The following is a 16,676-nucleotide window of genomic DNA, read 5'->3' as shown; positions in this document are numbered from 1 at the left end:
TCTATGTTAATGAAACTATATATTTGTATTGAAATCTGCCTTTCTTCAAGATTCATGTCAATTGTTTTATGGTCCAGGATGACTCATCCTGGTGCCAATGTTATCTCAAAAATGCATGCTGTGGGTGAGGGGCCTGGTGTCATTCTCTGAGTTTTGAGACATTTCCTTTCTTTAATTAGCAGAAGGCAATGGCACCCCACTCCAGTACTCTTGCCTGGAAAATCCCATGGATGGAGGAGCCTGGTAGGCTGCAGTCCATGGGGTCGCTAAGAGTCGGACACGACTGAGCGACTTCACTTTCACTTTTCACTTTCATGCATTGGAGAAGGAAATGGCAACCCACTCCAGTGTTCTTGCCTGGAGAATCCCAGGGACGGGGGAGCCTGGTGGGCTGCCGTCTATGGGGTCGAAAAGTCGACACGACTGAAGCGACTTAGCAGCAGTAGCAGCAGCAGTAGCCATATAACACCCAGCTAAAGACTAGCAGGGAGGCACTCTTTCTGCCCTCTTCTGATGTCTATGTCAGAAGTTTTCTCTATGTCTTTTATACTTTAATAAAACTTTATTACACAAAAGCTCTGAGTGATCAAGCCTTGTCTCTGGCCCTGGATTGAATTCTCCTCCAGAGGCCAAGAATCCCAGCGTCTTTCGTAGTTCAGCAACAACCTTTCAGTACTAGAGCTCTTCTAGCCACCATCACGACACCAGTCAGCTGCACAACTAGTTGAGGCATTAGCTTCATGAGAAAAATGAGTGGGAGGAATAGAAAGTGATAAATTCAACTATGGCTTCATAACCTATTACAGAGACAAGTATATTGGTAGCTACTTTTTACAGTTCTCTTTATAGCTATATTTTTATAGTTATACGATAAGACATTATGTCTTTTTTCTTCTTCCTTTTCCACTACCATTTTGTATAAAAAGTGATGTAACACTGTGTACGTTGTAACACTGTGTTTTGAATTATGAAGGGCCACGTCTAGAGCTGATGAAAAAGACAGTGTATCAACTGGAAGCCTGCTATTGGTTGTTCAAGGGCTCAGTCCTGTCCAACTCTTTGCTACCCCATGGACTGCAGCACACCAGACTTCCCTCATAGTACTGTAGCAGTGCTAAATTTCCTGATTTTGACAATTGTTCTATGGTTATAGAGGACAAAATCTTTGTTCTTGTGAAAAATTTAGACAAAAGGGCATAACATCCTAAATTTATTATCAAATGAATCAGCAAGGAAAGATACAGAGAGGAAGAAACTATAAAAATGCATATACAGTAAAATTTAAACAAATGGTAACCATGGGTAAAGGTTACATGATAGTTCCTTGTACTACTGTTTCAACTATTCAGTAAGTTTGAAATTACAGCAAAATTATTTTTAATGAGAGGTAAGTATCTAGATGGGGTGGGAGGGAGGATAAGTACTTTTCAGTTATTAATTATGATCTCTCAAAGCCAGAATCTATTGAAATGATTTATCCTATTAATAAGGAAAAAACTCAAGCTATTTATCAAAGTTGTCTAATTGATTCTAGGGGTGTTTCAGGAAAAGAGAGAGCAATTCCTCAAGGCCATTCAAAGAAAGGGGTAATTGCTCTCCAAGGACAAAATGATTCTCTCTTCCCCAAAAAGACACATGGCATCTGATGTCTTCGATCACAGTCCAAAAGCGTTTTCTCTTCCTCTTCCATCTCATCTCTGTTTCTACAGTGAACTAAGTCCTGCAGTCAAAAACATTAATTTATAGTTAACCACAAATTACTATAGAAAACCAACAACAAAAAAATTTACAAAATTCCATTTCACCTTTTCTTCTTAGTGTTTATTGAAGCAATCAATTCTCTTCTCACAGATACAATTATAGGTGTTATAGCAGTCAATAGTTTCTATTCTTGTTGAGGTTAAAAATGCACATTCATTTTTCCCAAAACGATGATCCATTATTGTCAAATTACTGTAGGACAGAAAACATACACGGTCAACTGTTTAATTCTGCAGCTTACAACAACATAAATCATATTTTTAAATCTATTTTCTAAATATCTGGCCTATGGAAATATTAATAATAAGTTCATCACTAAAAGATTTCTGGGACTTCCATAACGGTCCAGTGACTAAGACTCCATACTCCCAATGCAAGGGGGCTGGGTTTGATCCTTAGTCAGGAAACTAGATCCCACATGCCAACAAGCCACAACTAAGAGTTTACATGCAACAGTGAAAGATCCTGTATATTTGAAACTAAGCGTCGGCTCAGCCAAATAAATAAATAAACTAAAAGATTTTCTATTGCTCTTGTCCCATTAAATAGAATAACATCTTCTTGATCACATCTATAACCTCACATGTTTCACACTGGGAATTTTTTATCAGAGAGCAATATTGCTAGTTGGGATCATGGCATAGTAACCTGCTTTCTTGTGTTAATTATTTCAATTAAAATGAGATATTTAAAAGTAGAGGAACTGAATTTCTATGATACAGGTAACAAGGTTGCATGTGAATATAATTTAAGAAGAAAAAGTAGAATCGGAATATAGGCAGAGATGAAGTTGTTGAATGGATGTTTTATATCTTTTCTTTCCCTCTCTCCCTCTCTCTGTTACCCCCAGAGCTAATAGTTACTAACTAAAACATTAAAATTTCACTGAAAAAAGTATCTAAAACAAGATCTGTATTTCAGCAAAGTGGTAGATTAGGGGAGAACTATCTTCCTGTTGAAAATAGTTTAAAATACTGAAAAAAGATTTTTAAACCTCTTGAGTAAGTTCATGGACTGGCAATAGGCAGATTCATGCTCAGACTATGAGGGTTAAGCAAAGATGGAAACCCAGAAGGGTTAGTGAAGCACTGAAACCAGTCTTTCCCTTAGATGTAGCAGACTAAAGAATGAATTCTGCCCAAGATGAAAATTCTATTGGGTTGGTCAAAAAAGTTCATAACATCTTACAGAATATCCCAAACTTTGTGGCCAACTCAATGCATAGAAAACAAGCTACCAAAAGGGTTGAGACAAAAGTGATATATTTCCAATACAAACTACCTTAGGACTGTCTTGAACCTTGAATTTAAGCAGAAGAGAAAAGGAATAATCCCACCTAATAATCCAAAATCACAAACCACACCTCATGCAATTTGGATTTGTTATATTACCTAGGAATGCTTGAATATGCTATAGATAAAAAGAGAAACAACTAAGAAAGATAAATGAAACTAAATAGCTTGTGAAGCACAAGCAGAAAGTACCAGATGTGTTAAGTAAGTTAGTAACCTATGCGATTTGTTAGATATAGTAAGCAGAGGGCTTCTCTTAGCAGTAAAGAATCTACCTGCCAATGGAGACATAGGTTAAATCACTGGGTTGGGAAGATCCCCCGGAGAAGGAAATGGCAACCCACTCCAGTATTCTGACCTGGAAACTTACATAGACAGAGGAATCTGGTGGGCTACAGTCCAAGGGTTGGACACAACTGAGCAACTGAACACAAAGACAAAGAGTAAGTAGAACCTATGTGTGCTGAACATAGGAAAGGAAGAAAGAATCAAGCAGACATAAACTATCATACATAAGATATACATGATGAACATAGACACTCTACATTCAGTCTTAAGGTTGTCACCCATGGGTGACACTCATTCTGGCCGCCTGCCTGAGGAACTCCAGTAGAATCCATAGCTGCCCCTCAGGTAAACTGCAAAGCTGCAGCTCTTGCCAGGCATGCTTGCTCCTGTATCCACCCAGTAGAAAAAAGGTATGTGCTGGCCACAAGAACCTTCTGTCTGTTGGCCCCCTTACTCAAAATCTCAAGTCTGCCCCTTCCACCATTATCAGGGAAGTGTGATACCACAGAGCTAGGTCAGACGACGAGTGTGTAACTTAGGATCCAGGCCATCTTTTCACACACTTGCCCCTTCTCCTAACTGTGACAACCTATCCCATTCCATCCAAGTGTGATAGGCTATCCCATTTCTTTCCCCTTGCATAGTGCTATGTGTTTAACATGGATTTGATTAATTATGCAATGTGAGCATCTTATTTTGGCCCTGAAAATGTTCACCTGAAACTGTACTCACAGACTATGATTACATTAAGGTTGTTTTCTGAATGACATCTCTTGTAGGTTTGCAGCCCAGAATCACACTACTTGCAGAGCCCAAATTTAGAATTAAAAACTGCTCAGATTCACAATGCCCCAAGACAGCCAACAAAGGCAAATTTTTTCCTTGAGGAAGCCACCTTCATCTCAATCCTCAAATAACTTCCAAAGGCTCAAAAAAAAAAAAAAAATCACTAACCACTACAAAGAAAATGATATCATGAACAAAAGATGTGATAGGTTGGACCCACAAAACTTCAAATATTAAAATGATCAGATACCAAATATAAATTGAGGATGATAAATATCTTTCAAGAAATCAATAAATTCAAGACAGTTTGAAATCATGAGTAACTAGCAAGCAGATTTGAAGATACAATAGAACTCTTAGAAATAAAAAATGTAACAGTTCAGATTTAAAAAAAAAAATCATTGAATAGATTATAACTAAATGTAAACACAAGAGTTCACAAAGTACTGCACCTAATAGAAGGACCATAGAGAGGATGTGGGTGTGTGTGTGTGTGTATGCATGCATGTGTGTATGTTTATATTCACATTTACGTTTATTTATAATTAATATAAACTACTAATACAAGGGCTTCCCGATGGCTCAATGGTAAAGAATTTCCATGCAAAGCAGGAGATGCAAGAGACACGGATTCAATCCCTGGGTTGGGAAGATCCCCTGGAGAAAGGAATGGCAACCCACTCCAGTATTCTTGCTTGGGAAATCCCATGGACAGAGGACCTAGGTAAGCTACACTCCATGGGGCAGCAAAAATCAGACAGGACTTAGTGACTAAACCATTGCCACCACCACTAATACAAAGGAGTTTCAAGTGAATTTTGAGGATACTCAAAATACTTATTTGTGGTTGTGGAAGGGATCACTATGGCCAATTCAGAATGGTTCAATCATCTTACCTAATGATTCTGTCTTAGTCTGGGATCCTCATAACACATGCTTCTGAACATCTGTTTAGCATCATAATTTTATATTAATAACTCTATATGATGCTTCTCTTCCTTTTTAACTATACTTCCTGAAACACTTTTTAAATCATTCTCCTTCTTCTTACTAATGACTTCTACCTGAAAATGAGTTGAGCTACATGAAGATTCTTTTTAGAAACAGTTATTCCAACCCAACACCAATATTAGAGTTTGAATGCATCCCAGAAACTTACAGTCTAGACGGTATGCCATTGTCAATCCATTTCAACCTATTTTCCATTTTGCTAAATGATAATCCAATCAAGTAGGAATTTTGACAAGTCTGGGGTTGAAGAAGTTTCTATAAAGGAAACAAAACATATCATGGGACTACATTACCATCTGTTAAATGAATGAAAATAAAGTCAGGTAAAAGATCCAGCTGTTTCTACTACCAGTGGTCTGCTAATTTCTACATGATCCTTCATCCCTCCTTCCTAAAAGACCCTCTCTTCCTTCAACCCCTGTATTTTCATTTTCCAAATTAATTTTCATCTAATAGTTTATTTCTCTTACAAATGGCTGCCAGTCTAATAGGTTATTTAAAATGTGGAAAAGTTTAAATCTAAATATCTAACAATAGAAGAGTTGTTAAATAATACATGACATTTTATGAAACCATTCAAAGTCATGCTCCAGAGAAAACTTAAGGGTTAAGAAAAATAATCATTACATATTCCAAGTGAAAGAAGAAATCTTTTAAACAAATTATTAAAATAACAAATGTTTGTGGGGATGTGGGCATTAGAGCCTTCAACTTCATAAAAAAAAAAAAAAAAGACTTGCTGTAATTCAGTAGTTGGAAGGGGTAGAGGGAAACAGGGCCATATTTGGAAATGTTTACTATGACCCCAAATGTAATATATCAAAGTGACATAGTACATAATGTCTGGTCAAATGACTGAATATATTTCTAAATATAATTTTAATTATTTCAGTGCAACAAACATAAAAAATTATTTTATGACTTGACATCATAATTCTTTCATGTTATGATTTAAAATGTCTGCTAGATTTGCATAGACATTTTGTTTTGTTTTTCTAGATAATAAGTAGAGATTTCAGACTGATAGTTGCAACTGTTTCTCTGTAAAAACACATTTTGTGTGTGTGGATAGTTTTTATTTGCAATAAATTTAAAAGATAAATGCACTGTATTTTCTTTTTACAATTCTTTTTGAGAGATATACATATTGATATAATATATACAAATATTGATCAAGTAAATGCTACCTACATGCGTGCATGCTCAGTTACTCAGTTGTGTCCGATTCTTGAGACCCCAGACTGTAGCCTGCCAGACTCCTCTGTCCATGGGATTATCCTGGCAAAAATACTGGAGTGGGTTGCCATTACCTCCTCCAGAACATTGCCTACAGATGCAATGAAAATTACCATAAAGCTAATTTGTAAAACTACCACCACTTTTATGTTTCTCATTATTATCTACATTTTACAGGTGGGAAAACTGAGGCCCAGAGCGGTTAAGTAATTTGCCTAGGGTCACCCGGCTACTAAGCGGCAGAACTGAATTCAGTACCAGGCAGTCTGGCTCCTGGATTCCTAATGGTAACTACTAAACCATACTGCCTTTGGGTTTTCAGTTTCCACCTTATAGGAAAAAAATAACTGTTGGCTCCAGGCTGCCATTTACCAAAGGGTTAAGACTTCCCTGGTGGCTCAGATGGTAAAGCGTCTGTCTACAATGCGGGAGACCCAGGTTCAAGCCCTGGGTTGGGAAGATCCCCTGGAGAAGGAAATGGCAATCCACTCCAGTACTATTGTGTGGAAAATCCCATGGACAGAGAAGCCTGGTAGGCTACAGTCTGTGGGGTCGCAAAAAGTCGGACATGACTGAGCAACTAGACTTCACTAAGTACTTCATCAAAGGAAAGGCATGCTTTTTTTTCAGTCCTAAGTAAAGGAGATGATTGCAAAGACCCAAATTGCATCTTAAAGGGGGTTTCCATTTTGGAAATAATCGTGCTCATCTTGATAGATAATATGTATTGAATGCTTATAAAATAGCAAGATCATACTCTTATTAGTAGGCAAGTTCTTCTGCTCACTAATTTTTTATCTTTTTTATGGAAAACAAGAAGGTATTTGAGAATAGCATTCACCAAGAGGGGAATATTTACTAGGGATTGTGATGAATGCCACACTTAGCTCATCAGTTTTGATCTCCAAGAAGCAACTGCCACTCCTATCCTCAAGGAGGTTCTCTGTGATACAGTCTTCATGTTCTTCGGTTCTTACTTTTAAGTAATTAGTTTAACAGAAGGAAAGACCAAAGATATTTCACTAGGAAAATCTGTTCGTTTGATTTTGTGTGTGTGTGTGTGACTCTTAACTATACAGTTTTTGTTCACTTGACAGTCATGACCCAAGGAATAACTGAAGGTTCCTCTTTCTAAACTCCCCCATTTTCTCAGTATCTTGGGCCCAAAGGTGAAAGAGAGAGGCCTAGAGGATAAAAGTACATATAACAATCCATGATACCAGTTCTTTTGTATCATCTATCTTCAAAAGAGATGAATCGTGACTTTGGCAAGTCTGGTTACATCCCATCCAGTTATTAGTTTCATCAGTAAAGTAGTAACAGTTTACTCCCCAACACCACCAGGAGACTTCCTTGAGTTCGCCTATAATGCATAAGGTGAAGCATTAAACGTCTTTTCATCTGGTATTTTGTTAAGCAGGGGAAGATACTTATTATGAAAAATCTTAACAGCTATCAATAATGATAATGTGAATTTCATCAGAAGTCTGGAATGCCAAGAGAACTCTGCATTCCCATAGTCTCTGCAGCACCATTCACAATAGTCTAGAAATGGAATGTCCATTGATGGATGAAGAAAATGTGATCTAGTCTAAAGGGAATATTAATTTTCCAGCACTGGGCTTCTGAGATATGAAAACAGAGACAGAGAACAATTGAGAAGCACATTCTTGATTAACCAAAGGTGACTACTTTTACAGAATCAACATTGTTTTTATTGCCCTGTATCAAGAAACATAACAATTAACAATGTCATGTTTACTTTTTTGTCTATTGCCAAAACTAAATATAGAGTTCACACATATAAAAAATAAAGGGAATATTACTCAGCCTTAAGAATGAAATCTTGCCATCAGTAACTGCATGGATGAAACGAGGATAATTATGCTAAGTGAAATAAGCCAATGACAAAGGGCAAATATTGCATGATTCCACTTGTATGAGATGTAAAAAGTAGTCAGACAGAAAGTAGAAAAGGGGTAGCTGGGGGAGGGCTGTTGTTTCATGGGTACACGGTTTCAGTTACTCAAGGTGAACAAATTCTAGAGATCTGCTGTACAACAGGGTGCCTGTAGCTAATAATGAACCAAACACTTAAAAACTTGTTAAAAGGGCAGACCTCATGCTAAGTGTTCTTACCACAGAGCAGAAAGGGACATAAGAAAACTTTTGAAGGTGATAGATATGCCTATTACCCTAATTGTGGATGTTTTTACCCATATATACATATGTCCCAACTCATCAAGTTGCATACATTAATTATATGTAGCTTTTTGCATATTAATAATACCTCAGAAAAGCTGTTTTTATAATAATAAAATTAACTTCATACATGTTTAGAGATTCTGAAATGCCTTCTAAAGAAAATTAAAATTATTCTTTGGAAATTTTTCTTGTCCTCATTGCTTAAAATATACCAAATCAAAATATTATTCATCCCTCAAAGTACATTTATGATTATTTATAGAAGACAAAACTGTCTAACAGTCTAATAAAGAAAACATTTAAATTGTTACAAATGCAATGCAATAATATATAACATTAAAAAACATGTTTGTGAGGAGTATTTAAAACTATGGAAGAGGCTTCCCTGGTGGCTCAGTGGTAAAGAATTTGCCTGGCAATGCGGGAGAGCCAGGCTCAAGCCCTAATCTGGGAAGATCCCACATTCCATGGAGCAACTAAGCCTATGTGCCATGACCATCAAGCCTGTGCTCCAGAGCCTGGGAGCCGCAACTATTGAGCCCCTGTGCCATGACTACTGAAGCCAGTGTGCCCTAGAGCACATGCTCCACACCAAGAGAAGGCTCCTCAATGAGAAGTCTACATACTGCAACTAGAGAGAAACCCCGACTCGTCACAACTAGTGAAAAGCCCGTGCAGCAACAAAACCCAACACAGCCAAAAGTAAACAATTAAAAAAAAAGGCTACGGAAAAATGGCCACAGAAGGGGAAAAAAACAAGACGTGAACCTTTCTACAGCATGAAATCTAAATTTTTTATAGGTAGTAGAAAAATAAAACAAAAGAAACAAAAAAATAAAATATTATTAATTCTTCAATAATAGGAAACAGTACATTTCTACTAACTACCATACCTAAATAATATCAAATATGCAAAATCTCTTTGTATAATAAACACTAAACAAAATATTTAGAAGTTGATTAATCAGGCCAATTCATTCCATCATTATGCATAACAGAGTTTATTATTGTATGAGATTTAATATTATTTCTTAGATATATATATATATATTTAGATATATATTTCTTTGAATAGTATCATCACACAGTGTTACACAAACATCAACACTCTGGCAAGTCTTGTACATGTATTAGAAGGAATACGCGTGTGCGTGCTCAGTCACTTCGGTCTTGTCTGACTTTGCGATCCTACGGACTGTAGCCTTCCAAGATCCTCAGTCCATGGGATTCTCTGGGCAAGAATACTGGAGTGGGTTGCCATGCCCTCCTCCAGGGAATCTTCCCTACCCAGGGATTGAACCCATGTCTCCTGCGTCACCTGCATTGCAGGCAGGTTCTTTACCGCTGAGCTGCCAGGGAAGCCCCCTGGAGGGAGTACATATTGATCATAAAATAGATCAAATATCTGAAGTCAGTGCAGAATGGAAACACAATCACACAGTTATCTTTACAACAGCATACAAATAAAATGACTTGCATTTGTTTTAGCCTAAATGTATTTTTACTGATAGTCTCAATATTTCATGTCAGCAACAAAGTTGAAGTGTCTTACTTTGCCTGCAGGTCTAAAGCAATCCAAATTTTCAGGGGCCCTGATATAATACTATTTTACCTTCTGGGAGCATAAGAAGGCAAGAACTGCAATTGAGTTTGGGAAGTATAAGACTATTCATCCAAACATGATTCCTGGCGTCTCAATCCTGTATTTGAGATAAGCAAACTCAAATAACCATGCTACATCTAAGAGGCACAAATTAAAAGTTGTCTAGCAGACCTGGATCCCTAACACACAACATAAGCCTGTATTAAGCCTCAAAACTTTTGGAGGAGGAATAAGTAATGGAAAATTGTGCAATCTTCAATTCAAGATTTCCTCCATACCTGTATTTGGCAAAGACTCTGAAGACTTCTTTCTGTGATAGCACCCCTTCTTTTCTGTAAAGACTAAGTCCGACGATCCTTTTATTTGCTGAAGAGTTTCATTTAGTCTATCACATTCTGAAGTCTTCTTTGTCAAAAGCTGCTTCTTTAAGTAGTTGTCGTTTTGCATAACATCATACTTCTGACTGAGATTCCGTAGAGCTTCCTCTTGTTGATGTTTTTCTTGAATATACTGGGAAACTAAAATTAACAGCATAGATATAATTTTTAAAGTACTCATAAAGCTTCACTATTGAAATTAGGACAGGAGAAAAAAATCTCACTTTGACAACCAACCTATTTCATTCCTTTAATTATTAATTTGACATTTAGAAAGTAACACCTCTACAACATGACCATATAAACTGAAACACCAGATTTCTCATTATGGGCCACCTAAGTGTAGAATAAATAAATCATGATTTCTAAATAAAATTATGATGGTACCATCTAAGCATTCAGTTCAATTTCTTTGTAAGTTAGCGTGTCGTCTACAAATAGGTACCAAAGGAGAAACTGACCAACACTTAGCAACACATCTTCTGAGTATGAAAATGTACACTAAACAGCATGAAGAAATTGCACCAATATCATTGGAATAGACAGAATATCCATAAGAAAAAAGAGAGGAAGACCCAAATACATAGTTTTATCTGAGTGTAACATACTTTTCCCCAAAGATGTCAAGGAACTCAAATGAAAGCTAAAGGGCACATTCAACATCATCTAACATCCATACATAGACTCACTCATTTTACTAAATCATGTCCTTATTATAGATTTTTAAAAAATTAAGAGAAAGTCATAATTCACTTTCAAACAGTTGTTTCTCAAAGAATTTGTATCTGAGATTCAAAGTGGTGTAAATTTAGAAGGTGGAATATTACAATAGTTTCCCCTTAACCTTGGTTTTGCTTTCTGCAGTTTGAGTTACCCCATCAACCACAACCTGAAAATATTAAACGGAAAATTCTATAAATAAGTAATTCATAAGTTTTAAATTGCACGCATTTCCGCATAGTGTGATGGAAACTCGTGCCATCCCTCTCGTGTTCCCCAGGAGGGGGAATCATTCCTTTGTTGAACGTATCCCACTCTCATCAGTCACTTGGTAGCCTTCATCAGATGGCTGTCAGGGTATGCAGTGCTTGTATTCAACCCTTATTTCACTTAATAATGGTCTGAAATCACAAGAGTAGTGATGCTCACAATTCAGATATTCTCTTACTGTGCTTAAATTATAAATTAAACTTTATCGTAGGTGTGTATGAATAGGAAAAAACCATAGTATGTACAGGGTTCAGTGCTATCTGTGATTTCAGGTACCACTGGGGGTCTGAGATGGTATCCCCCATGGAAAAGGGGGTCTTCTGTGCTAAGTCCTACATCAGAAAGAATGTTAACATGCCTTATACAGAACGAGACAGCTCATTACAGCTTCAGAGATACAGGAATAGATAAACAAAATGAAAATCACACTGTGATTATATCTGGGGAAAAAATCACTAAGAAAAAACTCCCTGGAACATTCTCTGATTATACCATGGAACAATTGATAGAGCGTGGTTGGTACCTACACAATGAGTGGTTATTTCTAGTACTCAGACTTGGATGTATTTCAGTTACTTACTCTTTATACCCAGCACGGTGATTGTCATCAAGAGAAGTAAACAGAGGATCCCAAGAGTCACTGCAATGCCATGCCAGGGCACTGAAGACTCTTTAAATAAAGAAGGAAGAAAGTGATCATTGAGGACAGAGCCTGACCCACTACTCATCTCAACCTGGACACCATTTGAAACAGAAACAATCTTCTCTAAAAATTTTCAGGAACTACCCTGGTGGTCCAGTGGTTTAGAATCTGCCTTGCAATGCAGGGGATACCAGTTCAATCCCTGGTCCAGGAAGATTCCACATGCTGTGGGGCAACTAAGCCCATGCACCACAACTACGGAGCCTGTGTGCTACAACTACTGAAGCCCTCGCGCCCTAGAATCTCTGTGTGTATGTCTGTGTGTGTGTGTGCGTGCGTGCACACACGTGCATGTGTGTGCGTGTCAGTAGTCTGACTCTTTGCGACCCCATGGACTGTAGCCCACCAGGCTCCTCTGTCCATGGGATTTCTCAGGCAAGAGTTCTGGAGTGGGTTGCCATTTCCTGGTCCAGGGGATTTTCCCAACTCAAGGGTCAAACACCGCATTGGTAGGAGAATTCTTTACCACTGTGCCACCTGGTAAGCCCCTGTGCTCTTCAGCAAAAGAAGCTTCCACAATGAAAAGCCAGTGCACGGCAACAGAGAGTAGCCCCTGCTCACTGCAACTAGAGAAAGTCCAAAAGCAGCAACCCAAGACCAGCACAGGCAAAAATAAGATACATAAAATTTTAAAAAATGTTTTACAGAAATCCATGATACACACTGTTTTTAATTTGCCATCTAGTAATTATAGTTTTAAAGTCTCAGGTTTTTTTTATTTACATTCACCCATTGCAGAAATTCTACACCACAAAAAGAATATTGGAGGATTTTTAAAATGCTTCTGTTAGAAAATCACAGAAGCACAGAAAGGTGTGTGTGTGTGTGCATCCCTTAGAAAAGCACAGACAGGTGTGTGTATGTCGGGGCGGGGGCGGGGGTTGCAGGGAGGCTGTTCAATCATATATGACTCTTTGCAACCCTATGGACTGTAGCCTGCCAGGCTCCTCTGTCCACAAAAGCACAGATGGCAATAAACACAATACTCACTTATGAGAATCCACAATGACAGGCATATTTCTGTGATCACAACTAATCATGAAGAAGAAGGAAAAAGCAGGCAATATTCATGAGAAATTAGTAGCCAAGAGTGAGTATTCTGAAGCTGCAAATGTTACTGGGCTCCATCGCTTAAGAACTTCCTAGAAATCAATTTTTCTCCATTTATCTTCAAAATTTTTTTCTCTAGCAATGCTCTATTTATTCTCCTACTTTCAAGATCCTCTTTCTCTCTCTCTCTCTCTCTCTCTCTCTCTCTCTATATATATATATATATATATCCAAAATTTGTATCTCTGATGGACACTACATTAAATCAGTAAAAGTCATTTTCAGTTTAGAGTTTGTGACACTGTTCGAAGGTACAGAGAGAGAATGGAAAAGTTAGAATGCCCTTTTGATTTGAACATTTTTGTTTCTTCATTGCCATTAAGGTTTGGTAAATATTTAAGACACCAAAATACCTTTTGTCTGAATAAAAACACTGCTTCTAATACGTATTTCTCATGTCTTCACATTCTGTAAGACATTTCTCTAGGAACTGCAATGTTTTCTTGAGACTCTAGTCTGTCTCTTACTTTGGAAGCCCTCACAAGGGACTTCCCTGGCCAACCAGTGGTTAGGACTCCGTACTTCCAGTGCACAGGGTGCAGATTCGATTAGTTGGGGAACTAAAAAAGAGTCCTTGTGAATTTCTCTTGACCAAATTTGAATAAAAACACTCTATTACCTTCTCAAGCTTAAAAGAATGCATTAATTTCTACATTCGCACAATTTTTTTAAAAGATCATTAAAGACCATTATGGTTTCTTATTATCAACTAAACACCTAGAATATGGATAGAACTTTTTATTTCTAACGTCAAAAGTCTGACAGTCCGTAAGAGGGCTTCCCCTGGTGGCTCAGCGGTAAAGAATCCGCCGGCAGTGCAGGAGCCACAGGAGATACAGGCTCAATCCCTGGTTCGGGAAGATCCCCTGGAGGAGAAAATGGCAACTCACTCTGGTATTCTTTCCTGGGATATACCATGGACAGAGGAGCCTGGTGGGCTATAGTCCATGGGGTCACAGAGAGTTGGACACGACTGAAGTGACTTAGCAAGCACACAAGAGTCTGGTGAATCTAGATGTCTCAAACGTGTACCTTTTTCCTCAGTCTTGTCAGGTCTTTGAGTACCATCAGGTCTTAATCTGTTTTGTGACTCTGAAGGTGATTGAAGAAATCTCAGGGTGGAATAAGTCACTTCTTGATCACTCATCTCTAGAGTAAACAAATATATGTTTTGCATTAAAACTTTCAACTGAATGATTTCATTCCAAAGAAAAATTAAAATGTCCATTTGTAAAATATACTAGGATTAAGAAGATTATGCGTGTGTGCATGTGGATGTATGCTCAGTAATTCCTTCAAGGGCCTAAAGTACGTAGACTGAGCCTGATTTATATAAGAAATGAGAAACTTTCAATATTTTTGCTAAAGTCATTTATACTCCTAGTAACTATAGCCATATTATTAGAAAATATGGGAAGAATTTTTTTTTAATTTACTGATAGATTAAATAGGCTGGGTCCTATTCCATTTAGCTCAAAATGTTCAACATACATATACAAGTGTTAGGCAAAGTGATACCATCACAAATTACTGAGATACTTTTAAAACTATTAATTCAAAAAACAAAAATTGTTTTTTTTGAGATTTTGAAAAACATAAATATCTTGGCTTTAAAAGTGTATGTATATACATATACATATATATTATGTATTCAGATCTACATTATTGATAGTAAAATGTTCTTAGAAGGATTGGAATATCAGTTTGTGATAATTATTTCTTGACCTGAGTAGATAAATATACTGTGTTGTTCTTTTCAACTATAATATGACTCTACCAAAGTATATCCCATATACTATCTGCAAAAGAAAATTATTGAGGGTTAACACTGCACATTGGTTAACATTTCAGATTCCAGTGCCTCGTGGGAGATGTGCCGAATAAAAATCTCTTACATTAGAGCCCAGACACGTGGATTTTTAATCCCAAATGATTCTGTGCATATTAAACTTAGAGAAATAATCTTCTAGCTGCAAGAGAAGCCTATGTGAAAATAAAATTTGTTAACAGGCAGTCTTTAGTTAATACCCATAAAGGACTCTATCTATCAATTGATATCAATATAAAAAGAAACTTTAAACTGTAGATATTTATGATGTACCTTGTTTTTATATTAATCAGTGTGAAAAGATGCTAATAAACAGTAAAAATGGAAAACAAATAGCACATGTAACTATATTCTTTAATTCTTTTCTTTAGTATCTAAACTTGATTACTCACATGAACACTTCAAGATGGATAAGACAATATGTAAATCATTAGACCTAAATAAAAAGTTATTGACCCCCCAATCCCTCTTTATTTTGATAACACAAAGCAAAAAATCATAACCAATTTTTTAAAAAGAAAATAATTTTCCATAAATGCTGAACTACATTTTTCATCTCCATAGAGTGAATGCAGTTCTAACCCAATCAATTTTTTTAAAACATGCTTTCCTATCCCTCCTATATTCATGCCAAGTCATTTATAATAAACTATCATATTCCAAGAATCTTTTTTCTCTAGAATCTTTTTTTTAAGTAAGTAGGACTAATAGATACTCAGCTACAAAGATCTGAGACAATAAAAAGTGAACATTACCTGTGTCTGTGCCGTTCGGTGATGCAGATGGAAAAAACAGACCAGAACAAGGTGAGAGAGGTTGGCCTTTACAATCCCTGATTCCTCCGGTGCATGAGAGGCTGTAAAATGGAGGCGGACATGAATTGTCTTTGAATCATGCTGTAACTCAAAATTTTCTGCTCCTCCTCTTGACCAAAGTGATGAAAGGAAATTGTATGACAAAAGCTGATGTTGACGAGAAAGGAAAATGGTCATGAATATATTTTCTTCCATTTCAACTAACCAACCAGTTAGGTGCATTCAAAATCTACATTGAAGGACAGAAAAAACAAACAAACATAGCTTTGGCGGAAACAAAAAGTAAATCTTTTAACAAAAACTTGCATCCTTAGAAACTACTAGCAAAAACAACTGATTAAAATGTATGTGCATAAATATAGATACATGTACACAAGAAATATTATGACTAAATAAATAACTTGTCTCTTAGGAACTTTCTCTTACAGATTGCTATTTGAAAATAAAAGTTTTCAGCATTGAAACATATACACTACTACATGTAAAGTAGATAGCCAGTGGAGTTTGATGTATAACTCAGGGAACCCAAAGCCGGTGCTCTGTGACAACCTGGGGGGATGGGTTAGGGAGGGTTTCGGGAGAGGGATTCAGGAGAGAGCTGTCACATGTAGGCCTATGTCCGATTCATGTTGATGTATGGCAGAGGCCATACATCACAATATTGTACAGTA

General features: G+C 37.0%; 1 protein-coding gene across 2 annotated transcripts; it reads right to left on the bottom strand.

The window, feature by feature from the left end:
• Positions 1 to 1,197: 1,197 nt before the first annotated feature.
• Positions 1,198 to 16,044, bottom strand: LOC147372709 (killer cell lectin-like receptor 2). 2 transcript variants are annotated; one of them, XM_086404117.1, is made up of 8 exons: positions 15,946 to 16,044; positions 14,395 to 14,511; positions 12,130 to 12,219; positions 10,461 to 10,700; positions 7,595 to 7,737; positions 5,287 to 5,393; positions 1,806 to 1,953; positions 1,198 to 1,720 (listed from the first exon to the last, which is right to left on the bottom strand). In XM_086404117.1, exons 2-7 carry the CDS (start codon positions 14,507 to 14,509, stop codon positions 1,815 to 1,817), a joined length of 834 nt encoding a protein of 277 aa, XP_086260243.1. In that variant the 5' UTR covers positions 14,510 to 14,511; positions 15,946 to 16,044; the 3' UTR covers positions 1,198 to 1,720; positions 1,806 to 1,814. The 2 variants fall into 2 exon arrangements, 1 of the variants encoding a protein (XP_086260243.1); XR_015164900.1 differs by lacking the exon at positions 7,595 to 7,737.
• Between the last annotated feature and the right edge of the window lie 632 nt (positions 16,045 to 16,676).

This window comes from Bos grunniens, chromosome 5, assembly GCF_055505025.1.
Source record: "Bos grunniens cultivar Pamir isolate PY7600 chromosome 5, Bosgru_T2T1.0, whole genome shotgun sequence".
Taxonomy (NCBI): Eukaryota; Metazoa; Chordata; class Mammalia; order Artiodactyla; family Bovidae; genus Bos; species Bos grunniens.
The sequence above is the reverse complement of the archived record's forward strand: the minus strand, read 5'-3'. Positions and strand labels throughout refer to the sequence as shown.